General features: G+C 47.4%; 1 protein-coding gene across 5 annotated transcripts in view; it reads right to left on the reverse strand.

Moving 5' to 3' along the window:
* YTHDC2 (YTH N6-methyladenosine RNA binding protein C2) overlaps positions 1–25,716 on the reverse strand; it is a 1,035,502-nt gene that overhangs the window by 309,086 nt on the left and 700,700 nt on the right. For all 5 annotated transcript variants that reach the window (XM_078675531.1, XM_078675532.1, XM_078675530.1 and 2 more), the window contains one exon: positions 7,430–7,539. In XM_078675531.1, coding sequence (XP_078531657.1) covers positions 7,430–7,539 — 110 coding nt within the window. The remainder of the gene's footprint in view (positions 1–7,429; positions 7,540–25,716) is intronic.

Below are 25,716 nucleotides of genomic sequence, written 5' to 3' on the forward strand. Positions count from 1 at the left end.
GGCCCCTTCAGTCCTTTGCGGCAGGGGTGGTTGATGACGCCAAAGCGTCTCCAGCCTTTGTGGTCACGTTGGTTGCCTGGCAGTGCCAGTTTAGCCTCTGCGTTCCAGCAAATCGGACGGGGCTGCACTGGCTTCCGCGGCACTCCCTCTCTCTTGGCACAGCCGCTCTCACTTTCCACTGAAAGGGGCCACGCCAAAGGGGAGAATCTCGAGGTGCGGTGCTGCAATGAGCAGCCTGCGCTTCCCTAGTTCCTTGGGGAAATAGCAGCCCACATCTTGGGCTCAGACCACGGAGGTCCAGGCGCTCACCAGAGCTACTTGTTTTCTTAATAAAGGATTGAATCGCTCCCTGCACGCTGGGACGGAAACAAGAAGCGTTCCCCATGCGCCTCACTGGAGAATGTTTCTGAGGCAGAATACATCACTCCCTAGGCGCAGAGTTGTAAAATCGAAGCACTCTACACATGCTTGCTTCTTTTTGCGCAGCTAAAGACACCAGGACAGTCCATAAGGTAAAACCCGAGAACATTTAAAATACGTAAGGTACCAGGACGACTTTGATGTCCCTGAGTCTGCCAAAGACAACAACAGCAGGCAAGCACACACAAGCCCTTGGACATTTCCTTCCAAAGCAGGATACCACAACAGGGCTAAAAGAGTCAGTCATTTTCCTCCACCATAGACAGAAACAGCAACTGCATGCCAACCCCACACGGCAAAGGAGCAGTACTCCTCCTCACAGTTCTTCAGCTCGGCAGGGTCCTCATGTTCCTGGAAGTAATCTAAAGTCTTTGGGTTTTAGGTGTAATACTTATACCCCAACATGTTTTTGTTCTCTTTGTGGCAAGGGTCTCTGAACCCAACCCAAACCAGTTCTGCCCTCACTGGTGCAGCATGACCAGAGGGTGCAGAGACAGCATTGTGCAAAAGGAGACAAAGCCTATTCATGTGTAATTACAACACCTCCCACTACTCTAAATGCAGACCAGGTCTATTCAGGCTTGTAATGAGTCACTCAGGCAAGACAGGGCACACCTCAACCCCCCCCCAGTAACTGTCTGGAGTGAATGCACATTTCAGCTCCTGTCACTCGCATACCAGGCGCAGAATGCACAAACAGCCAGAGGCACACAGAATGGTAGTAAAGTAAGAAAATCCCCACTTTCTAAAAGTGGCTTTTTCAAACACTGAATTAAAAAAACACCTTCACCAAAAGGTGCATTAATAAATTAGGAGTTCAGAGAGTCTAAGCTTAATTTTCCTATATTGTCGCTATTGCAAGTTACACATGTACAATATTTACAGTGCAACTCCAATGATAAGCCTATGGGACAGCTAGCAATTCAACAGAGAAAAATGAAATACACAGTATTTCACTACCAGCACATGTCACACACACTAGTACTTGTTCTACCATCTCACATAAACTGGACATTGCCCATGGGGGTACCTTGGGCCTACCTTAGGGTTGCATTACATGTAAGGAAAGGGAAGGTTTGGGCCTGGCAAGTGGACTTGCCAGGACAACATGGCAGTTTACAACTGCGCGCGCAAACACTACTGAGATACATTTACAGGGCTACTCATGTGGGTGACACAAACAGTGCGGCAAGCCCACTAGTAGTATTTAATTTACAGGCCCTGGCACACACCATGCACTTTACTAGGGACTTACCAGTAAATCAAATATGCCAATCATGGATAACAAATAATTGTCACAATTTATACAGAGCAGAGAACATATGTACTTTAGCACTGGTCAGCAGTGGTAAAAGTGTCCAGAATCCAAATCAGGGTCAGAAAAATAGGAGGCAAAAGGCAAAAAGTTTGAGAATAAACCTGTCAAAAGGGCTAGGTCTACCAACCATCCAATAAAAACTAGAGAACAGAGATAGATAAGAAAGTCATATAGTTAAGTGATACAAAATGTTATAATTACATGCACAATAGCATTAAGCACAATAAAAGAAATTGAACATCTAGGAGAAATAAAACATGTTGAAGCAATTGAGCTAATGCCAACATCAACTAATGCTGGCCTCAAAATAGTTGGTGCTGTCTGACACCAGCTTTTAAGTATGAAATTATCTTTTGGCCCTGTCTCACCCTGCACACAAAGTATTCATGTACAAGCAACTTTGTAAACACTGTTTTGAGACGTAATGTTACTTTTCCATGTGCAGGCTGATATTTTTTCTCTTTAGAGTTCTGTAGCATACTGTTTCACTAATAGTGACAGTTTATCAATTGGGACTAATGTGATTTGTCAAAAGAAGCAGTCTCTGTACATTAGGTAGCGACATTCTTATTTACAATTGTGGTGTCTGAAAGGCACAGAGATGGGATATGTATTATGTGAATCTGCGGTATTGTAGTAATGCCAGGGCCTTGCTTGCACACATTGCTATGTTAGCATAAGCTTATTAGAAGTTAAACGCCATTTTGCCACTTTGCAGCTTTTGCACACAACACTACATGTAACTGTTGTTGTAAGTTAGACTGCTGGATTTTTACGAGCATGAGAACGGCTTGTTTTTAACATCCCTAGACTTACATCGCGACCTCAGTCTGTACACTGTGTGCAGAAGCCTCCAAATTCACCGTAAAAATGTATGCTGTTATTCCGGTTGATCGACCCCTGCTCTAGACATAACACAAACACAGCTGCAGCTACCTGAAAGTTTAGCGCCTTTATTATTGCACTGCATGCATGATTTGGGCACTTGGAGAAAATCCTTTTCCAGAGAGAGAGCTCTTTGCTGATCCTTATGTGATTCTCTTCCGCTGATATTGGAGGTATGGGGTTCCCCATTCAAGCCTAAGAGACCTTCTATTATTATTATTATAAAACCTAGCAGGGGAGGGTGGTTCAACAAGGCACTATAGGACCTGATTCCACTATCATTATAATATGATTTCTCCCTTTGTGTTTTATGGAATTGTAACAATGCTGATCATATTATTTTTATTCATATGCCTGCTTATGTTAGCAAAAATACTGCATCTTAGAGCACGTCGTTAAAATAAACATTTTAAACTTTTCTGTGTCTCTACTTACTCATGTTGTGGACTGGTATGAGAATAAAAACGAAAGAGTGTTCTTGATTCCCATCATTCCTGAGAGTACCCGAAGTCGAATGTTCTGAGTTGTCTAATCATTGGTAACTTCGCTATAAGAGGGGAGCTAATGAGACACTGATGCTAGTCGGTTAGGGGTTCTGGGTACTGCGGTGAGTTTTTTAATACACCACAATTCACTAAGGTCCTGGGTCTCTGTGCACAGTTCTGTGTATGAGCAGAATCCCCACAACTTTATAGTGCTGAATAATATGATTTTGGAGACTGTATTGTTCCTGATTAGTTCAAAACGTGCGGCTATTGTACAATTGTATACATTATGGCTTCCACTGTATTTTGCATTATAAAAGAAGCCCCTTCCAGAGGGTTGTGGGCTCACTCTTCCCTGATCTTTATGATGTGACACTATCAGATTGACTTCTGATTTATGATTTATTTTAATTGAGCTGAATTCTATTCTCTTTGGTAATTATTATTATTATTTACAGTTTATTCTTAGATTCATGCTATTGTCTGATTTTAATGACTACTCGACTGGCCCCATTTATTTTGTCTCCTAATGCTGTCCTCACTGGGCCTTCAGGTCCCACTGCAGAGCCTGAACATGCCATCAGGCATGAGAGATCAGCTGGATGCAGGATGCCATAAGACCCACCAGCCGCAGAGTCAGTCTCACCAAAATACAGGATAGAGGCTAAAACATCAGAATCATAGACTGAATATCCTGGTCTTACCACTTGGGAAGAAAGGCCCAAAACAGCACTGTGTCTAGAATGGCTCAGATGATAGGAAGTTTGCCATAGTTTTAAGGTGGGAGAAAACTGCCTGTGGCGAGCCCGCCATCTACAGCCAATCGTGGAGGTAGTGGAAGATTGGAACCTATGCAGATGAACTACAACCTCCGCCATCACTTTTGTGAACACCAGAGGGTTACTGGTAAGGTCGAAAGGGAGCACAGCAAACTGAAAGTGCTCTTGGCCTACTGTGAACCACAAGTAACATCTGTGGACAAGCAGGACGGGGATGTGGAAATATGCATCCTGCAAGTCTAACACTACAATCTAGTCTCCCGGGTCGCGAGCAGACGGAAATTGGGAGAGCATGAGCATTCTGAAGTTCTCTTTCTTCAAGAAGAGGTTGAGAAGGCACAGATCGAGGATAGGATGTAGTTCTCTGTCCTTCATTGGCACCAGAAAATAGCCGGAATAACACACACAAACTAATTCTGATACAGGTACCTTCTCTATGGCTCCCATGGCTAAGAGAGCCTGCACTTCTTGACAGAGCAAAGAGAGATGGCGCTCTTCCAGCCGATTGTAAGTGGGTAGCATGGGTTTTGGGGTAGTCGCAAAGGGGAGGGAGTGCCCCTTCGGACGATCTGGAGAACCCAGTGGTCTGATGTCACTGACCACCTGGGGGGGCAGGTGATGGCATATTCTGCCTCCCACTTGATGGTCAGAGTGCAAACTTAAGAGGTTTGGAGGAAGTGTCTGCTGGGAGGGTGGTGGCCCCCTGTCTCATGCTGTCCGTGGGACCTGAACCCTCTGCCACAAAAGGGCTGGGAAGCCTGCTGGCCGTTGTGGCTGGGAAAGGTATGGGCATGGCTGGAGACCCCTTCTGTGGCCCCAAAAGGGGAGGAAGGCGGATTGGGGTTGGCGAGTGACTGAAGACCAGCCGAGGCACCTGGCCGTAGCTCTGCTGTCCTTAAAAGCTTTCCAGTGCTGAACACTCCTTCTCGCCCAAGAGGCGAGAGCCATCAAAGGGCATGTCCATCATGGAAGTCTGGACATCCCCTGATAAAACAGTTGTTCTCAGACAGGAGTGGTACTGTAAGGCCACTGGTGAAGAAAACGCTCTGCCCAGCTAGTAGGTCGAGCCCACACCGTATGGTGAACTTTGCTGCATCTCGTCCATGAGCAATAACCTGGGTGAGGATAGATCTCAGGCCTCCTCAGAGACCACAGGCAGCATCTGAACAAACCAGGCCCATATTGTATGGGAATAACGGCCTAAGAGGCACGCTGTGTTCACTAAATGTAGAGCTAGGCTGGCGAAAGTGTACAGTACCTTGCCAAAGTTGTCCAGCCTCTTGGATTCCCTGTCCGGTTGGGTGGTAGGGAATGAACTGGGGTTAATCCTGGATGTGGAGGCTTGGTCCAGCATGCTTTCCGGGGTGGGGTGATAGGTGAGGAAACTGAGTTTCCCAGGTGCAGGATGATGGCAGGGGGGCAATCGTCTATGCACAGGAGCCCCTGTGCAGGGTTTGGACCAGGACCCAGGTAGGGCATCATTGAAGGGGAGAAAGGGTTATTAAGCGAGACTCCCAGCTGAAGTACCTCTATCAAGACATTCAACTGGACCGCCACTGTGGGCAGCCGAAGCTTCAAAATCTCAGCCACCCTAAGCACAACCATCTCAAAAAAGGCACCCTTCTCCATAGGAGCAGGTCAGTACCGGGTGAGGTAACTAACCCATTTGCCTCTGGCAGTTCCTCATACCAGTTGTCCTGTTCTTCCTCAGGGAGCTGGTAACTATAAGGGTCCATAGACCTCTCCCATTTATCTCCCTCTTCAGGCCTGGCAAATAAATAAAGCACCCGCTCTGCTCCATGAAGTATGGAACAAGTCAGCGCCAGAGTCTGCATCGGACGATGTAGTTCCAGCTCTGTGTCAGAGTCAGGAATAATGATGGGTGCGGCGTTGTACCCGAAGAGGGCATTGGCACTGGAGCAGGCATTGAAGAATGTCTCTGTCTCGCTGACGCCTCCGCTCCAGATCCAGCAAGGGATCCGTGGGGCCCCACTGGTGCCAAGGGCGAACCAGGTGGTGTTAATCCACTAGGTCCCAAAGGCATGCCAGAGAGGGCGGGCCACCAAAATTTGAGATGCATGACCTAATAAAACTTTTTCAGCTGGGTGAAGGTCGCTCCACCTCCGGGGAAATGGGGAATGCATGGAGCGGCTCTGGGAAAATGGGGGAAGCGCGAAGCCGACCCCGGTTCAGGTTCCGCCGTCTCACGGGGCCTGGAATGCTGGCGCCCCTGCATCTCGTCAGAAAACTTATACGGGCGCGGGGAGGGTAAAAGACCTCTTTAACTTCTTTGACATTTTATGCTTGTGAGACTTACTCTACGACCTGGAATGCGAAGACGAACATCAGGAAGGGCTTCGCGAATGCCGTGGGACCTTCCGCGCAAATGGGGCCTCAACTATTGTGGAGTTAATCAATGTCAGGCGGAGAGGAGCTTGAGGAACTGATCCCTTAGCGCCTCTGGATCCATGACGTGGCAGTCCTCACAGGTCTTGGAGTCGTGGTCCCACTCCAAGAACCACAAACACATCAAATGAGGGCCTTTCACCGACATTTAATGTCTGTGACAGGCCCAGATGGTTTGAAACCAGCCAGTTTCTTGGGTGACAAACCTTCACACCAGGAGAAAATTCTCAAAAAAGGTTGACAAAAAGTAAAAAAAATGCCAGTCAAAAGTGACATGGGGTAGCGCTATCTGGCCTTGAAAGGAAAGAACTGGCGTAAGCACACTGAGGTGGCGCCAATTTAGTTACATCATATATCACTTCTGGTGCAGAAGACGGCAAAAACGCAGGGAGGAGCAGAACGACGCAACCTACAGGCGCATGCAGAGGTACTGATTGGAAATCTTCCAGATCCAGTCTGACAGCTGAGGATTATTCTAAAGTACGGAATCTGAGGCTAGTCGTCTGTATCAGATTGGAATTCTAGCTTGCAGGGATAAAAAGCAAACAAGCTCAAAGGGTTCTACCCACCTCACAGTCAGCTTAGAGTCCTTAAGGGGATGTTGGGCTTTTTGGTCCATTTTCATCCAGACCTCCTATTGTGTACAGAGATGCAGTAAATGCTTTGCAAGCTGGCAGTCATGACCGGTATGTATATAGCATGCAAAGGTTGCAGTTCTGCAGAGTGTTTAACCGGCAGCATTTAATTGCCATTTAATGTGACTCTATGTGTTGTTTTTCCTGATAGGTCAGCAGTCAAAGGAAAGAGCTGGTAGAAGAAAATTCCCATTTCATGGATCCTCCTAAGAAACTTCCTGCCACACAATGGGCTATAGCACAAAAGCTCAGGTATCGCATCTTTTTTGCCGGATGCTTCCCCATGGGGTTCAACTTATAAAACAGCTGAAGAAAACTAACTTTTTAAATCTGTTATTGAAGGAGAAATAGCAGCAATAAACCCAAATCATTTGTATACTTATTTTTAAAGAACAGAAAATAGATTTACCCAAAAGAAATGAAAACCAAAATGTTTTCCTTTTTAACGTAACAAGATAAATGCTACAAATTTAAATGCAGAAGTAAAAGTATTATACATGCCTCAGGATCTAATTTAAAATTCAGCCATTCATCCAGCTTCAATGTGGCCAAATTTGCAGTAGTCCTGTCCTCCATTTCACTGTCACTACTGTCATTGGTAACGCCATCCACTACATTGCAAGAAACCCAAAATGAAAAAATAAAGACATCATTTTGTAAGCAAAGGCTAGCTGCAATATTTTTGCATTTTGACATTTATTTAAAGGTTTAAAATAAGAAGCATCTGTACAATAATAAAAGACTGGGCTTTTCAATAAATTAAAGAGTTATTTGCACTAGCACGCACGTAAACTAGAAAATATAAACATGGCAATATACAATAAAATAAGTTGTTAAAATAAAATATATTACACAAAATGTGTTTAAACAAAATAGTTGTCTTCTACTTTATGTCTGTGTATTTAACTTGAAACTTAGACAGTAACAATGCAACACAAAATACTTTTCTTATCATGTCAAAATATTAAACATGCCTATACGATGATACGCTTTGAAAGGGCCTTCAGATTAAACCCACCCTCTAGTACACAACTGTGGCACTAAAGGACTTTTTGAGTTAGGGTAAGATTTCACATGTCGATAACAAGCATTTGCAATGCAATAGGTCTCGCATTTACACAGGTTTGAGCTATTGGCATTGTTAATGACAACGTCTTTTATTTATGTTTTGGTGTTCATTTACAATGCGAATAGCTTAAATTCTCGCAAAACCAAGACCTATTGCATTGCAAATGCTTGTTTTCTCAATGTACTCTCTAAATTCTTTCTTTCTACTTTGTTTTTTTGTCATTCCCGAAATAGGTTGGTTGTTAATTTTGGCGGAAGACATTCAAGCTGTGCAGTCAGTATTTAAATAGAATCGTTGTTGGAATTACATTTTTTTAAAACCTTTTTTATTGGCATTTATAACGGTATGGAAAACACAGCCGTAGCATTACAGAAATCGCAAAAAGCCTGGGCATTTAGGCAGCAAATGTGTCAGAACGTACAATATACATCAGGCACCCACCGTAATCCACATTGGGATATCAATTACTGTAACTGTGGGTACTTCAGTGCAACATTCAGACCCCGTACGAGCCTAGTAGTGTGTTAACAGCTAGTCATCGTACCCGAAAGTTGTGTGAACTTCATTAAGGAGGAATGGTCATGGGGAACCGTACAATAAAATACCCAACCATACAAACGCCAAAAGAACAGAGCAAGTTATCCTCGCTGTGAATGCTTAATGCACTTGAACTGCATCCAAGAACTGCTAGTTTTTGCAGCAGTGAATTTTGGCACGTGTATTTCACAGTGACGGCTTGCATTGCGTCGTGTTGGAATCGGGATTATGCATATAAAACATAATTGTGTGGGGCCACGTGGGGAGGGGGGAATCTGTCTCACTCCAAGAGGACCTGGGGAATGCCGAAATGACCATGCCTTCATTGTGACTAATCTCTGACTGGTGAATTTTAGATGTGGCTGGGGGTAATGAATGCTCTTTATCAGCAGAGCAGGCCTAATGTGTTTGGCTAGAAGGGCCACCGGAAGCCTTTTCTATCCTTAGTCCCCTTTTTCAATTATTTTCGCATTGAAATCTTGTTTTATAAGGGAGAGAGGTAGGGGTGTGTGTGTGTGTGTGTGTCTGTGTGTGTGTGTGTCTGTGTGTCTGTGTGTGTGTGTGTGTGTGTGTCTGTGTGTGTGTCTGTGTGTGTGTCTGTGTCTGTGTGTGTGTGTGTGTGTGTGTGTGTCTGTGTGTGTGTGTGTGTCTGTGTGTGTCTGTGTGTGTGTCTGTGTGTGTGTCTGTGTGCTCATGTGTGTCTGTGTGCTCATGTGTGTCTGTGTGCTCATGTGTGTCTGCTTACAGGGAGACAGGACATGGTGAATGCACGCGCGACCTGATCCGTTTTCGCGCGTGCCCATCTCTTGTCTCCCTTGGCTCCTTGTAAGCAGAACTGATCACAATAGGTCTCGCAGCGACATCGCTTCGCGATGCGTCGCAGGTGCGAGACCTAATAAAAAGGAAACAATAACCTGTCCAATCTATCTCTCTAAGGTTCTACAACAACAGCACTATGGAAAAAGGTGAATATAAAATGTATTTTCTAGATCATCCACTGAAACAAGCATTGTTCTTATTAACAAATCAATGTCATTAGAATACATCAAGGGTAACTTTACGTCAGTAAGTTCGGCCACAATGTAGAAATAGTAATGCTTTATGCTTTAATGGTGCAGTACGTATCTGCATCACAAGGATGTAGTGTGTAAGGACACAGGCTTTTTATAGGTGTACCCTGACATTTCGACTACCAGTTACTGTTGTAATGACTCTGAAATGCCCTGAGTCTTGCTAAACAGGATTCAGTGCATGTTCTCCGGCCCTTGCAATGGTGTATGTTTAATTGGCTTGTCCCAATTGGCACAGACTGGCATTAGGGACTTACTTGTAAGTCCCTAATGTATATTGCCAGTTGGAATGTCCCCCAGCACTTGTTGTGCCACCCTGAGTTGGACAATGTAAAACATGGCTCCCAATCTGCCATTGCAGACTGGAAGAGCAGTTTAAAACTGCTGAGTCAACATTTGCCGTTTAAGGTAATGACAAATCCCAAAGCTCCCTTTTTACAATTTGCCTGAACAGCGCTTGCGCGGTGCTTGTGAAATCTATTGTATTCAATATAAATCTTAAAAGGGGATTACACCACGCCTCCCTGCTGTTCAGTAGTTCCTATGCTTGCCACTTACTTTTACTCTGATTCTATTGGCTGTAGCATACCATTGCCTGTTGTTCCCTGTGTTCCTCATTTGTTTGCTCTTATCAGTGTCCCTAGACCCAAGTACTGTTTTCATCCGCTTTTGGGGAATGTTTTTAATGTTTTGGCTCCTTTGTTTCTTCTCCGCTTTTAGCACGCATTTGTCGGACGCACTAATATACCTATGTGAGCATGCATTTCAAGCGCTCACCATGCAGTCCATCCTGTGCCTCGGGCTCCACAGCCTACACCGACAGGGGCACACCATGAAAGCACTGCTTTTGGTCCACTGTTATTTCATATTTCTTTCAATTTCCCCTACTTTATGGCACTTTTTTTTTTTAAACTAATTTTATTGTCAAGCGTTACATAAATTGCAGGGCCCTGACCCCCAGGGGCAGCTGCACACATCAAATATACATGTAATTGACTTCCACTTTTTTGTATATTAAAAGCAATAAACAAAACCCCCTTATAACAACCCCCCTTGCCCTCCCCCCAAATTGCGTCCATGTCACACACTGTCACCCACTGTACCACTGTACGCCCATGAAAACACAGCCCCTCCGGCCCCCCAGCCCTTTACAAGCATGAGAGTAGTATACGCATCAGCCCGGCAGACGTGGCTCCACATCCTGTGGCGGGTCCAAGTCCAGCCCCCGATAATCCACCCACCTGTGCCATAGCTTGTAATGTTTGCGCGGGCATCCCCTGGCCAGGAAGATAGGTTGTTCGAGTCCCATACAGACGTCCAGCCCGTTTTTCCATGCGGCTACGGACGGAGCCCTAGGTGCCTTCCAGGCCCTAGCGATGTCTCTTTTCGCAAGTATAAAACCCAATAGCAGGAGGTGTCGCTTGTACCGATTGCCCCCACTCTTTCCATGATGTGCAGCAGGACCAGACACGGAGTGTAAGGGAGCTCCCAGCCCAGTACCTCAGACAAACATGTGTACACTCCCCTCCAGAATCTGTGTAGGGAGAGGCAATCCCAGACCGTATGCAGAAGTGTACCCTCCTCCCGCTGGCAACGAAGACACTCAGGTGATGCGATCAAGCCCGCTTTCCACAGACGTTGCCTGGTAAAGTATACCCTGTGCAAATACTTAAACTGTACCAACCGCAGGCGCGTTGCTATTGCCGCCCCAAGCGGGCTCTCAAGGGCATCAACCCAGTCCTCTTCCTCCGGTCGCCCACGTCCACCTCCCATGCACGTCGAAGCCCCTGCAGGTCAGAGGAGCAGTGGATGCCAGCGTTTGATATATGCGGTAGATCTTGCGATCGGGAAGTTCCCCCATGAAGACCTTCGCCTCAATGAGGTTGAAGTCGGGGAGTGATTCCAGGCCTACCAAGTTGGGGCCCAGGGCATGCCTAAGCTGTAGATAACAATAGAATTGGGCTTGTGGCATACCATATTCTTCCTGCAGGTCCTGAAAAGACTTGAGGGTCAGATCCTTCATAACATCTCCCAGAACCGAGATACCGATCGTGTCTCACTCCCGGAAGCCCTGCAGCACCTCTGAGGCAGGCGTCCATTGCCCCAGAGAGGGGTCTCACGGGTTAAGGTATTCCACCACCCCATCCTACGCAGCACCTGCCTCCAGACGGAGAATATCAGCCGCGTAACCGGTGGCAGGGGTCTCTGAAGCAGTGCAGAATACAGCAGGGTGTGGAGGGAGTGGCGCCCCATGAGCTGCCGCTCGACCGCATATGCCGGGTCCCCCCCTATCCCCATACCACCACTCATTGAAAACCAACAAGTGCGAAGTCTGATAGTATGAAAGAACATCTGACGTGGCCAGACCCCCTGTATCGGTAGAAAGGAAGCATGGGCGCAGTGCCACCCTCACCCTACCTCGCTCCCACAGAAACTGTCCCAGCGCTGCGTTCACTTGCCGGAACCATGGGGGAGGGATCCGGTATGGATGAATGTGCAGATGGTATAAGAGACGGGGAAGAACCACCATTTTGAATATGGCCGACTGACCATATATCGACAGGGGCATACGGAACCAGACCTTAATATTTTCCCGGGTACGTTCCCACACCGGAACCAGGTTGCGCTCCCAGGACACCGCTGGCACATCCGACATACAAATACTTCAATCCTCCCACAGCCTGCTGAACCGATGCAGCCCACGTCCCCAACCTCCACTGACGCCCCAGCACCCATATCGTAGATTTGCGTGGGTTAATATACAGTCCCGAGGTTTCCCCAAATATCTGTAAGATGCGCAGTAGCCGCAGCCCGACCTGTCTAGGGGAGTGCATTGTGGCGGGGTACCAAGAAGGGGCCGGAGACTTGATCTAGGCAAATAAGGTTTTATTTTGGTGAGAGTTTTTTTATATCGGGTGGTGAGTCTTTCCCTGGGAAACCTGGCCGGATCCGTGGTAGCGCGGTCCCTTGGCAGGGGTGGATCAGTTCTTTGGGATCTTGTTCATCTCCCTCTGCTTTCTTTTTCTCTTGCTCTTGGGTTTCACTCGTCCAGGGCCGTGCTGCAAAGGAAGAGACAGAAGAGGCTGTCAGGACCCAAGTCCACAATCTGATGCCCGTTGGGAACCGGGGTAGTGAGGGAGTCACCACTGCACGTGTACTTATTTGACCAAAACAGTCTGTACAGTGGGGGTGAGGAGGAACGAAGTGAGGATAGGGTGTTGAGGAAATGCGGGGGGAAAGGGTAAGGGTAGGGTTATTTACACAATTTACACAAGGTACAGGCAGGACGACCACGCGACTATGGAGGCGAGTCTCCCCGTCTCCCAACTCACCCTGCAAGCCGCTGCCGTACCTGCTTAAGCCACACTCCTCCCTCGGGAGTGTGGCGCGGCGCTTCGCGGGGACGATGGCCTCCTGGCTCTGAATATCCCTCCACTGCCGTGCTTCGTCTCTCTCCTCTCCGATAATCGTCTTCTTCTTCTCCTGTCCACAAGCAACCTCCAAACGCCTCAGGGGTGTCGTCACACGCCGACCGTCGGGCGGTCAGCAGGGGGCGTGGCTTCATCGTCCGTGTATCCCTAATTAAAGGAACCTTCTTCCATTTCATCCTCTTGCGCGGAAAACAAAGGATGCCTGTCTGTTTTTCACTCATTCTATTTCATATTTAATCTATTGGTGGTGTTTATTTAGGTTAAGTAACCATTGTTTTCGTTGCTGCTGGTAAGTCAGGTAAATAAAACAATGTATCTTTAACTGTTTTTGATTTTTGACAAGTAACATGCAGTCGGGGGAATGTGTCACGACATCTATCACACACAGGAATTGTAGAGTCAGTAAATATACCACTCCCGATCAAAACCTCATACCTAACGATTATTTCCTGTTTCCCTCCCTGCCCTGTGAGGATCTTTGACTCTTCCAACTTGCTTGTCAAGCGCATGCAAGTGGTTTTCAGTGTAATTTGTGTTGCAGATTTAATTGCTTACCAAACTTCTCTTCTACTTTAATACGAGTCCTTTAGAACTGATATTGGGACAATATTTTTAGTGCTCACAAACGTGGCACCGGGTTTATTGCAGGTAGTCCTCTTGCCCTTTAGATGGGCTCAAAGTGGGAGGATGTTTTTGTTCTTCCACCATGCTTAAGTTACTAGTTTCGATTCTCCCAAGCATTGTCAGGTCAAAGCGGGGTCATGAGAAAAGTGCTTCTAAGGGAGTTTTATCACTCCTGGCTGCTTTTTAGGTCTCGGCAACGAGAACTATTGTCGCCGAGTAAGCTCGCAAGGGAGTACAGAGCTGTGCACGAGCCGACCAGGGTCTGTGGACGCGCACACACAAAGGCAGGCAGGCAGGCACACACCAGACACACACAGACAGACAGACACACGCACACACACGCACACACACACACGCACACACACACTCCCTCTCTGCCCACTCCCTCTCTGCCGCCCCCCCCCTACCCCTACTCACCGGGCTCTTTCCCTCCCGCAGCGAGTCAGGCAGCAGGCAGGCTCGGTGTCTTCTCTGGCGATCTTCAGCTGATGTGCACGCTCACGCTGCGTCTCGTGCGCGCCCACTACGCTGTTTCGCGCCTGTTAATCCTCAACTCCTTCTAACCCGGATTCTAAATTACTATTTCTTGGTTCTCTAACTCCACTCTGTTGATTCGTAACAAACTGATATTCAGCACATTTCACAGTCTCGCCTTTGCTTCTCATAAATACAATAAGATTATTTTAAGCAAATGTCTACCCTTCTTTTGGTCCTGTGCCTATTATGCTTCGGACTATAGAGTTTTAGAAAGTGTGGTGGAAGATTCCATGATATCGGCGGGACTATAGAGTTTTAGAAAGTGTGGTGGAAGATTCCATGATATCGGCGGCGGGCACAGTGCAGAGTGAGTGTGCAGAGTAGTGAGTGCAGAGTAGTGAGTGCAGAGTAGTGAGTGCAGAGTAGTGAGTGTGCAGAGTAGTGACTGTGCAGAGTAGTGAGTGTGCAGAGTAGTGAGTGTGCAGAGTAGTGAGTGTGCAGAGTAGTGAGTGTGCAGAGTAGTGAGTGCAGAGTAGTGAGTGTGCAGAGTAGTGAGTGTGCAGAGTAGTGAGTGTGCAGAGTAGTGAGTGTGCAGAGTAGTGAGTGTGCAGAGTAGTGAGTGCAGAGTAGTGAGTGCAGAGTAGTGAGTGCAGAGTAGTGAGTGTGCAGAGTAGTGAGTGTGCAGAGTAGTGAGTGTGCAGAGTAGTGAGTGTGCAGAGTAGTGAGTGTGCAGAGTAGTGAGTGCAGAGTAGTGAGTGCAGAGTAGTGAGTGCAGAGTAGTGAGTGGTGAGTAGGGAGTAGTGAGTAGTGAGTAGTGAGTAGTGAGTGCAGAGTAGCGAGTGCAGAGTAGTGAGTATGCAGAGTAGTGAGTAGTGAGTGCAGAGTAGTGAGTGCAGAGTAGTGAGTGCAGAGTAGTGAGCGCAGAGTAGTGAGTGCAGAGTAGTGAGTGCAGAGTAGTGAGTGCAGAGTAGTGAGTGCAGAGTAGTGAGTAGTGAGTGCAGAGTAGTGAGTAGTGAGTGCAGAGTAGTGAGTAGTGAGTAGTGAGTGCAGAGTAGTGAGTATGCAGAGTAGTGAGTAGTGAGTGCAGAGTAGTGAGTAGTGAGTAGTGAGTGCAGAGTAGTGAGTGCAGAGTAGTGAGTGCAGAGTAGTGAGTGCAGAGTAGTGAGTGCAGAGTAGTGAGTGCAGAGTAGTGAGTGCAGAGTAGTGAGTGCAGAGTAGTGAGTGCAGAGTAGTGAGTGCAGAGTAGTGAGTGCAGAGTAGTGAGTGCAGAGTAGTGAGTAGTGAGTGCAGAGTAGTGAGTAGTGAGTGCAGAGTAGTGAGTAGTGAGTGTGCAGAGTAGTGAGTAGTGAGTATGCAGAGTAGTGAGTAGGGAGTGCAGAGTAGTGAGTAGTGAGTAGTGAGTGCAGAGTAGTGAGTAGTGAGTGTGCAGAGTAGTGAGTGTGCAGAGTAGTGAGTGTGCAGAGTAGTGAGTGTGCAGAGTAGTGAGTGCAGAGTAGTGAGTGCAGAGTAGTGAGTGGTGAGTGCAGAGTAGTGAGTGGTGAGTGCAGAGTAGTGAGTGCAGAGTAGTGAGTAGTGAGTGCAGAGTAGTGAGTAGTGAGTGCAGAGTAGTGAGTAGTGAGTAGTGAGTGCAGAGTAGTGAGTGCAGAGTAGTGAGTGCAGAGTAGTGAGTGCAGAGTAGTGAGTGGTGAGTGCAGAGTAGTGAGTATGCAGAGTAGTGAGTAGTGAGTGCAGAGTAGTGAGTAGTGAGTGCAGAGTAGTGAGTAGTGAGTGCAGAGTAGTGAGTAGTGAGTGCAGAGTAGTGAGTAGTGAGTAGTGAGTGCAGAGTAGTGAGTAGTGAGTAGTGAGTGCAGAGTAGTGAGTATGCAGAGTAGTGAGTAGTGAGTAGTGAGTGCAGAGTAGTGAGTGCAGAGTAGTGAGTGCAGAGTAGTGAGTGGTGAGTGCAGAGTAGTGAGTGCAGAGTAGTGAGTGCAGAGTAGTGAGTAGTGAGTAGTGAGTGCAGAGTAGTGAGTAGTGAGTAGTGAGTTCAGAGTAGTGAGTTCAGAGTAGTGAGTGCAGAGTAGTGAGTGCAGAGTAGTGAGTGCAGAGTAGTGAGTGCAGAGTAGTGAGTAGTGAGTGCAGAGTAGTGAGTAGTGAGTGCAGAGTAGTGAGTAGTGAGTGCAGAGTAGTGAGTGCAGAGTAGTGAGTGCAGAGTAGTGAGTGGTGAGTGCAGAGTAGTGAGTAGTGAGTGCAGAGTAGTGAGTGCAGAGTAGTGAGTGCAGAGTAGTGAGTGGTGAGTGCAGAGTAGTGAGTATGCAGAGTAGTGAGTAGTGAGTGCAGAGTAGTGAGTATGCAGAGTAGTGAGTAGTGAGTAGTGAGTGCAGAGTAGTGAGTGCAGAGTAGTGAGTGCAGAGTAGTGAGTGTGCAGAGTAGTGAGTGTGCAGAGTAGTGAGTGCAGAGTAGTGAGTGCAGAGTAGTGAGTGGTGAGTGCAGAGTAGTGAGTGGTGAGTGCAGAGTAGTGAGTGGTGAGTGCAGAGTAGTGAGTAGTGAGTGCAGAGTAGTGAGTAGTGAGTGCAGAGTAGTGAGTAGTGAGTGCAGAGTAGTGAGTAGTGAGTAGTGAGTGCAGAGTAGTGAGTATGCAGAGTAGTGAGTAGTGAGTGCAGGGTAGTGAGTAGTGAGTAGTGAGTGCAGAGTAGTGAGTGCAGAGTAGTGAGTGCAGAGTAGTGAGTGCAGAGTAGTGAGTGGTGAGTGCAGAGTAGTGAGTATGCAGAGTAGTGAGTAGTGAGTGCAGAGTAGTGAGTAGTGAGTGCAGAGTAGTGAGTAGTGAGTGCAGAGTAGTGAGTGCAGAGTAGTGAGTAGTGAGTGCAGAGTAGTGAGTAGTGAGTAGTGAGTGCAGAGTAGTGAGTATGCAGAGTAGTGAGTAGTGAGTAGTGAGTGCAGAGTAGTGAGTGCAGAGTAGTGAGTGCAGAGTAGTGAGTGGTGAGTGCAGAGTAGTGAGTGCAGAGTAGTGAGTGCAGAGTAGTGAGTAGTGAGTAGTGAGTGCAGAGTAGTGAGTAGTGAGTAGTGAGTTCAGAGTAGTGAGTTCAGAGTAGTGAGTGCAGAGTAGTGAGTGCAGAGTAGTGAGTGCAGAGTAGTGAGTGGTGAGTGCAGAGTAGTGAGTATGCAGAGTAGTGAGTAGTGAGTGCAGAGTAGTGAGTAGTGAGTGCAGAGTAGTGAGTAGTGAGTGCAGAGTAGTGAGTAGTGAGTGCAGAGTAGTGAGTATGCAGAGTAGTGAGTAGTGAGTGCAGAGTAGTGAGTAGTGAGTGCAGAGTAGTGAGTAGTGAGTGCAGAGTAGTGAGTAGTGAGTGCAGAGTAGTGAGTAGTGAGTAGTGAGTGCAGAGTAGTGAGTAGTGAGTAGTGAGTAGTGAGTAGTGAGTGCAGAGTAGTGAGTATGCAGAGTAGTGAGTAGTGAGTAGTGAGTGCAGAGTAGTGAGTGCAGAGTAGTGAGTGCAGAGTAGTGAGTGGTGAGTGCAGAGTAGTGAGTGCAGAGTAGTGAGTGCAGAGTAGTGAGTAGTGAGTAGTGAGTGCAGAGTAGTGAGTAGTGAGTAGTGAGTTCAGAGTAGTGAGTTCAGAGTAGTGAGTGCAGAGTAGTGAGTGCAGAGTAGTGAGTGCAGAGTAGTGAGTAGTGAGTGCAGAGTAGTGAGTAGTGAGTGCAGAGTAGTGAGTAGTGAGTGCAGAGTAGTGAGTGCAGAGTAGTGAGTGCAGAGTAGTGAGTGCAGAGTAGTGAGTGGTGAGTGCAGAGTAGTGAGTAGTGAGTGCAGAGTAGTGAGTGCAGAGTAGTGAGTGCAGAGTAGTGAGTGGTGAGTGCAGAGTAGTGAGTATGCAGAGTAGTGAGTAGTGAGTGCAGAGTAGTGAGTATGCAGAGTAGTGAGTAGTGAGTAGTGAGTGCAGAGTAGTGAGTGCAGAGTAGTGAGTGCAGAGTAGTGAGTGTGCAGAGTAGTGAGTGTGCAGAGTAGTGAGTGCAGAGTAGTGAGTGCAGAGTAGTGAGTGCAGAGTAGTGAGTGGTGAGTGCAGAGTAGTGAGTGGTGAGTGCAGAGTAGTGAGTGGTGAGTGCAGAGTAGTGAGTAGTGAGTGCAGAGTAGTGAGTAGTGAGTGCAGAGTAGTGAGTAGTGAGTAGTGAGTAGTGAGTGCAGAGTAGTGAGTATGCAGAGTAGTGAGTAGTGAGTGCAGGGTAGTGAGTAGTGAGTAGTGAGTGCAGAGTAGTGAGTGCAGAGTAGTGAGTGCAGAGTAGTGAGTGGTGAGTGCAGAGTAGTGAGTATGCAGAGTAGTGAGTAGTGAGTGCAGAGTAGTGAGTAGTGAGTGCAGAGTAGTGAGTAGTGAGTGCAGAGTAGTGAGTAGTGAGTGCAGAGTAGTGAGTAGTGAGTAGTGAGTGCAGAGTAGTGAGTAGTGAGTAGTGAGTGCAGAGTAGTGAGTATGCAGAGTAGTGAGTAGTGAGTAGTGAGTGCAGAGTAGTGAGTGCAGAGTAGTGAGTGCAGAGTAGTGAGTGGTGAGTGCAGAGTGGTGAGTGCAGAGTAGTGAGTGCAGAGTAGTGAGTGCAGAGTAGTGAGTGCAGAGTAGTGAGTAGTGAGTAGTGAGTTCAGAGTAGTGAGTTCAGAGTAGTGATTGCAGAGTAGTGAGTGCAGAGTAGTGAGTGCAGAGTAGTGAGTGCAGAGTAGTGAGTAGTGAGTGCAGAGTAGTGAGTAGTGAGTGCAGAGTAGTGAGTAGTGAGTGCAGAGTAGTGAGTGCAGAGTAGTGAGTGCAGAGTAGTGAGTGGTGAGTGCAGAGTAGTGAGTAGTGAGTGCAGAGTAGTGAGTGCAGAGTAGTGAGTGCAGAGTAGTGAGTGGTGAGTGCAGAGTAGTGAGTATGCAGAGTAGTGAGTAGTGAGTGCAGAGTAGTGAGTATGCAGAGTAGTGAGTAGTGAGTAGTGAGTGCAGAGTAGTGAGTGCAGAGTAGTGAGTGCAGAGTAGTGAGTGCAGAGTAGTGAGTGGTGAGTGCAGAGGAGTGAGTGCAGAGTAGTGAGTAGTGAGTGCAGAGTAGTGAGTGCAGAGTAGTGAGTGATGAGTGCAGAGTAGTGAGTATGCAGAGTAGTGAGTAGTGAGTGCAGAGTAGTGAGTAGTGAGTGCAGAGTAGTGAGTATGCAGAGTAGTGAGTGCAGAGTAGTGAGTAGTGAGTAGTGAGTGCAGAGTAGTGAGTAGTGAGTAGTGAGTGCAGAGTAGTGAGTGCAGAGTAGTGAGTGCAGAGTAGTGAGTGGTGAGTGCAGAGTAGTGAGTAGTGAGTGCAGAGTAGTGAGTAGTGAGTAGTGAGTGCAGAGTAGTGAGTGCAGAGTAGTGAGTAGTGAGTAGTGAGTAGTGAGTGCAGAGTAGTGAGTGCAGAGTAGTGAGTAGTGAGTGCAGAGTAGTGAGTAGTGAGTGCAGAGTAGTGAGTAGTGAGTGCAGAGTAGTGAGTGCAGAGTAGTGAGTGCAGAGTAGTGAGTGCAGAGTAGTGAGTGGTGAGTGCAGAGTAGTGAGTGCAGAGTAGTGAGTGCAGAGTAGTGAGTGCAGAGTAGTGAGTGCAGAGTAGTGAGTGCAGAGTAGTGAGTGGTGAGTGCAGAGTAGTGAGTGCAGAGTAGTGAGTGGTGAGTAGTGAGTGCAGAGTAGTGAGTGGTGAGTGGTGAGTAGTGAGTGCAGAGTGGTGAGTAGTGAGTGCAGAGTAGTGAGTGGTGAGTGCAGAGTAGTGAGTAGTGAGTGCAGAGTAGTGAGTGCAGAGTAGTGAGTAGTGAGTGCAGAGTAGTGAGTATGCAGAGTAGTGAGTGGTGAGTAGTGAGTGCAGAGTAGTGAGTGGTGAGTGCAGAGTAGTGAGTAGTGAGTGCAGAGTAGTGAGTAGTGAGTGCAGAGTAGTGAGTGCGCAGAGTAGTGAGTGTGCAGAGTAGTGAGTGTGCAGAGTAGTGAGTGTGCAGAGTAGTGAGTGTGCAGAGTAGTGAGTGTGCAGAGTAGTGAGTGTGCAGAGTAGTGAGTGTGCAGAGTAGTGAGTGTGCAGAGTAGTGAGTGTGCAGAGTAGTGAGTGTGCAGAGTAGTGAGTGCAGAGTAGTGAGTGCAGAGTAGTGAGTGCAGAGTGGTGAGTGCAGAGTAGTGAGTGTGCAGAGTAGTGAGTGTGCAGAGTAGTGAGTGCAGAGTAGTGAGTGCAGAGTAGTGAGTGTGCAGAGTAGTGAGTGTGCAGAGTAGTGAGTGTGCAGAGTAGTGAGTGTGCAGAGTAGTGAGTGTGCAGAGTAGTGAGTGCAGAGTAGTGAGTGCAGAGTAGTGAGTGCAGAGTAGTGAGTGTGCAGAGTAGTGAGTGTGCAGAGTAGTGAGTGTGCAGAGTAGTGAGTAGTGAGTGGAGAGTAGTGAGTGCAGAGTAGTGAGTGCAGAGTAGTGAGTGCAGAGTAGTGAGTGCAGAGTAGTGAGTGCAGAGTAGTAAGTGTGCAGAGTAGTGAGTGTGCAGAGTAGTGAGTAGTGAGTGCAGAGTAGTGAGTGCAGAGTAGTGAGTGCAGAGTAGTGAGTGGTGAGTGCAGAGTAGTGAGTAGTGAGTGCAGAGTAGTGAGTGGTGAGTGCAGAGTAGTGAGTATGCAGAGTAGTGAGTAGTGAGTGCAGAGTAGTGAGTGCAGAGTAGTGAGTGCAGAGTAGTGAGTAGTGAGTAGTGAGTGCAGAGTAGTGAGTGCAGAGTAGTGAGTATGCAGAGTAGTGAGTAGTGAGTGCAGAGTAGTGAGTATGCAGAGTAGTGAGTAGTGAGTGCAGAGTAGTGAGTGCAGAGTAGTGAGTGCAGAGTAGTGAGTAGTGAGTAGTGAGTGCAGAGTAGTGAGTATGCAGAGTAGTGAGTAGTGAGTAGTGAGTAGTGAGTGCAGAGTAGTGAGTGCAGAGTAGTGAGTGGTGAGTGCAGAGTAGTGAGTGCAGAGTAGTGAGTGGTGAGTGCAGAGTATTGAGTGCGGAGTAGTGAGTAGTGAGTTCAGAGTAGTGAGTAGTGAGTAGTGAGTGCAGAGTAGTGAGTAGTGAGTAGTGAGTGCAGAGTAGTGAGTGCAGAGTAGTGAGTAGTGAGTGCAGAGTAGTGAGTGCAGAGTAGTGAGTGCAGAGTAGTGAGTGCAGAGTAGTGAGTGCAGAGTATTGAGTGGTGAGTGCAGAGTAGTGAGTGGTGAGTAGTGAGTGCAGAGTAGTGAGTGGTGAGTGCAGAGTAGTGAGTAGTGAGTGCAGAGTAGTGAGTACTTTACTTTGTTTCTTTGTTACTTTACTTTATTTTCCACGCTCTCTTCTAATGTTTTAAAAAAAAATTATATCACGAACACATTTGCAATGCAATAGTTGTCACATTTGGTGAGTTTAAGCTATTGGCAGTGAAGATGACAATGAATGGCATAAATTCTGTTTTAAAAACAACACAAATAAAAGACATTGTCATTCACAATGACCATACCTCAAACTCTCATAAATGCGAGACCTATTGCATTGCAAATGCTTGTTTCCTGTCTGATATGAAGAGGGAGACAATGTTACCGTTGAGCTGCCATAAAACTTAAAGAGTGACCCCCAATGCGAGCTCTCTTTATAATGGGGACACAAGCCAGCAGATCTTAAATCCCTTGCGGGAGAGTAAAGTTTGAAAAAGGGATGGAAATTGCAAGGTCCCTTGTTCATAAAGACCCTGTAGCAATCGCACAGGGTGTTAACCCCGTCGGTGCTCATGACGGAATGGTTCTGTCATGAGCCACGGAGGGCGTGTGTTGACAAATGAATAGTTCCGTCCTAGCACCTGACCATGGGGGAAGCGCTGGCGCTCCCCCCATGGGCCGCCCATCTAACCACCCCAACAGATGAGGTCACCGCGATGGAGCGTGCCGACGTCATGAAGAGATGCCAGTTGCGCTGGAACCCATTTGGTTCCAGCATGTCCAAAGGAGCAGGTAGGTTTTTCCTGCTCCAGAGGGGTTTCCACATGCACAGAGGCGTCGGGGGAGAGGAAAAAGTTTTTCCTCTTCCCCGATGTCTCTTTGCATAGCATTCCTGCTGCACGATCGCGAGTAGTGAGTGTGCAGAGTAGTGAGTGTGCAGAGTAGTGAGTGTGCAGAGTAGTTAGTGCAGAGTAGTGAGTGCAGAGTAGTGAGTGCAGAGTAGTGAGTGCAGAGTGGTGAGTGCAGAGTGGTGAGTGCAGAGTAGTGAGTGGGCAGAGTAGTGAGTGTGCAGAGTAGTGAGTAGTGAGTGTGCAGAGTAGTGAGTAGTGAGTGCAGAGTAGTGAGTGCAAAGTAGTGAGTGCAGAGTAGTGAGTGCAGAGTAGTGAGTGTGCAGAGTAGTGAGTGTGCAGAGTAGTGAGTGTGCAGAGTAGTGAGTGTGCAGAGTAGTGAGTGTGCAGAGTAGTGAAAGTGCAGAGTAGTGAGTGTGCAGAGTAGTGAGTGCAGAGTAGTGAGTGTGCAGAGTAGTGAGTGTGCAGAGTAGTGAGTAGTGAGTGCAGAGTAGTGAGTGCAGATTAGTGAGTAGTGAGTGCAGAGTAGTGAGTAGTGAGTGGTGAGTGCAGAGTAGTGAGTGGTGAGTGCAGAGTAGTGAGTGGTGAGTGCAGAGTAGTGAGTGGTGAGTGCAGAGTAGTGAGTAGTAAGTAGTGAGTGGTGAGTGCAGAGTAGTGAGTATGCAGAGTAGTGAGTGGTGAGTGCAGAGTAGTGAGTGTGCAGAGTAGTGAGTGTGCAGAGTAGTGAGTGCAGAGTAGTGAGTGCAGAGTAGTGAGTGCAGAGTAGTGAGTGCAGAGTAGTGAGTGCAGAGTAGTGAGTGCAGAGTAGTGAGTGCAGAGTAGTGAGTGTGCAGAGTAGTGAGTGTGCAGAGTAGTGAGTGTGCAGAGTAGTGAGTGCAGAGTAGTGAGTGCAGAGTAGTGAGTGCAGAGTAGTGAGTGCAGAGTAGTGAGTAGTGAGTGCAGAGTAGTGAGTAGTGAGTGCAGAGTAGTGAGTGCAGAGTAGTGAGTGCAGAGTAGTGAGTGCAGAGTAGTGAGTGCAGAGTAGTGAGTGCAGAGTAGTGAGTGCAGAGTAGTGAGTAGTGAGTGCAGAGTAGTGAGTGCAGAGTAGTGAGTGCAGAGTAGTGAGTAGTGAGTGCAGAGTAGTGAGTGCAGAGTAGTGAGTGCAGAGTAGTGAGTGCAGAGTAGTGAGTAGTGAGTGCAGAGTAGTGAGTGCAGAGTAGTGAGTAGTGAGTGCAGAGTAGTGAGTGCAGAGTAGTGAGTGCAGAGTAGTGAGTGCAGAGTAGTGAGTGCAGAGTAGTGAGTGCAGAGTAGTGAGTAGTGAGTGCAGAGTAGTGAGTAGTGAGTAGTGAGTGCAGAGTAGTGAGTAGTGAGTGGTGAGTGCAGAGTAGTGAGTGGTGAGTGCAGAGTAGTGAGTGGTGAGTGCAGAGTAGTGAGTAGTGAGTGCTGAGTAGTGAGTAGTGAGTGCAGAGTAGTGAGTGCAGAGTAGTGAGTGCAGAGTAGTGAGTGCAGAGTAGTGAGTAGTGAGTGCAGAGTAGTGAGTGCAGAGTAGTGAGTGCATAGTAGTGAGTAGTGAGTAGTAAGTGCAGAGTAGTGAGTGCAGAGTAGTGAGTGCAGAGTAGTGAGTAGTGAGTGCAGAGTAGTGAGTAGTGAGTGCAGAGTAGTCAGTAGTGAGTGCAGAGTAGTGAGTGCAGAGTAGTGAGTAGTGAGTGCAGAGTAGTGAGTAGTGAGTGCAGAGTAGTGAGTAGTGAGTGCAGAGAGTGCAGAGTAGTGAGTAGTGAGTGCAGAGTAGTGAGTAGTGAGTGCAGAGTAGTGAGTAGTGAGTGCAGAGTAGTGAGTGCAGAGTAGTGAGTGCAGAATAGTGAGTGCAGAGTAGTGAGTAGTGAGTAGTGAGTGTAGAGTAGTGAGTAGTGAGTGTAGAGTAGTGAGTAGTGAGTGTAGAGTAGTGAGTAGTGAGTGCAGAGTAGTGAGTGCAGAGTAGTGAGTGCAGAGTAGTGAGTAGTGAGTGCAGAGTAGTGAGTAGTGAGTGCAGAGTAGTGAGTGCAGAGTAGTGAGTGCAGAGTAGTGAGTAGTGAGTGCAGAGTAGTGAGTAGTGAGTGCAGAGTAGTGAGTGCAGAGTAGTGAGTGCAGAGTAGTGAGTAGTGAGTGCAGAGTAGTGAGTAGTGAGTGCAGAGTAGTGAGTAGTGAGTAGTGAGTGCAGAGTAGTGAGTGCAGAGTAGTGAGTAGTGAGTGCAGAGTAGTGAGTGCAGAGTAGTGAGTAGTGAGTGCAGAGTAGTGAGTAGTGAGTGCAGAGTAGTGAGTAGTGAGTGCAGAGAGTGCAGAGTAGTGAGTAGTGAGTGCAGAGTAGTGAGTAGTGAGTGCAGAGTAGTGAGTGCAGAGTAGTGAGTGCAGAGTAGTGAGTAGTGAGTGTAGAGTAGTGAGTAGTGAGTGTAGAGTAGTGTGTAGTGAGTGTAGAGTAGTGAGTGTAGAGTAGTGAGTGCAGAGTAGTGAGTAGTGAGTGCAGAGTAGTGAGAGCAGAGTAGTGAGTAGTGAGTGCAGAGTAGTGAGTGCAGAGTAGTGAGTGCAGAGTAGTGAGTGCAGAGTAGTGAGTGCAGAGTAGTGAGTAGTGAGTAGTGAGTGCAGAGTAGTGAGTGCAGAGTAGTGAGTGCAGAGTAGTGAGTGCAGAGCAGTGAGTGCAGAGTAGTGAGTAGTGAGTGCAGAGTAGTGAGTAGTGAGTGCAGAGTAGTGAGTAGTGAGTGCAGAGTAGTGAGTGCAGAGTAGTGAGTAGTGAGTGTAGAGTAGTGAGTAGTGAGTGTAGAGTAGTGAGTAGTGAGTGCAGAGTAGTGAGTAGTGAGTGCAGAGTAGTGAGTAGTGAGTGCAGAGTAGTGAGTAGTGAGTGCAGAGTAGTGAGAGCAGAGTAGTGAGTGCAGAGTAGTGAGTAGTGAGTGCAGAGTAGTGAGTGCAGAGTAGTGAGTGCAGAGTAGTGAGTGCAGAGTGGTGTGTGCTGTTGAGTGCAGAGTGTTGAGTGCTGTTGAGTGCAGAGTGTTGAGTGCAGAGTGTTGAGTGCAGAGTGGTGAGTGGTGTGTGCTGTTGAGTGCAGAGTGGTGTGTGCTGTTGAGTGCAGAGTGGTGTGTGCTGCTGAGTGCAGAGTGGTGTGTGCTGTTGAGTGCAGAGTGGTGTGTATTGACAATGCAAATGACAATGCCATTTATTTATGATTTAAAGAAAAAAAAAGAAATGTCATGAGCAATGCCAATAGCTCTACCTTTAATGATGCCGAGACCATTGCATTGTAAATGCTTGTTTCATTATGAGTTTCATTACTCAATGATATATTTGAACGTAATTGAGGCATTTTGATTCCCGTAATTTAAGTCTAATGTGCACTGTTTAAAAGGTTTGAAGAAAACCCTTGTTAAATAATTTCTAGGCCGAACCTGGACAACGCATGCGCAGGTCTACGTGGCATGCTGTTTTCAAGTAGGGACTAGAAGCACCACCCACTTTCCGCCTATATTTTTAATTGACTTGTGTCATTGTCCACTGTAGACTGTGGCTGTTCCTTGGTCAATAGGCTTAGTAGACCCTCCTTAATACCGCCTTGTCTCATTTTGTAACCTCCAATGGCAATCCCCCCCACCCCAGTTATGTGTGTTGTTACTCAGTAGG

This window comes from Lissotriton helveticus, chromosome 2_1, assembly GCF_964261635.1.
Source record: "Lissotriton helveticus chromosome 2_1, aLisHel1.1, whole genome shotgun sequence".
Taxonomy (NCBI): Eukaryota; Metazoa; Chordata; class Amphibia; order Caudata; family Salamandridae; genus Lissotriton; species Lissotriton helveticus.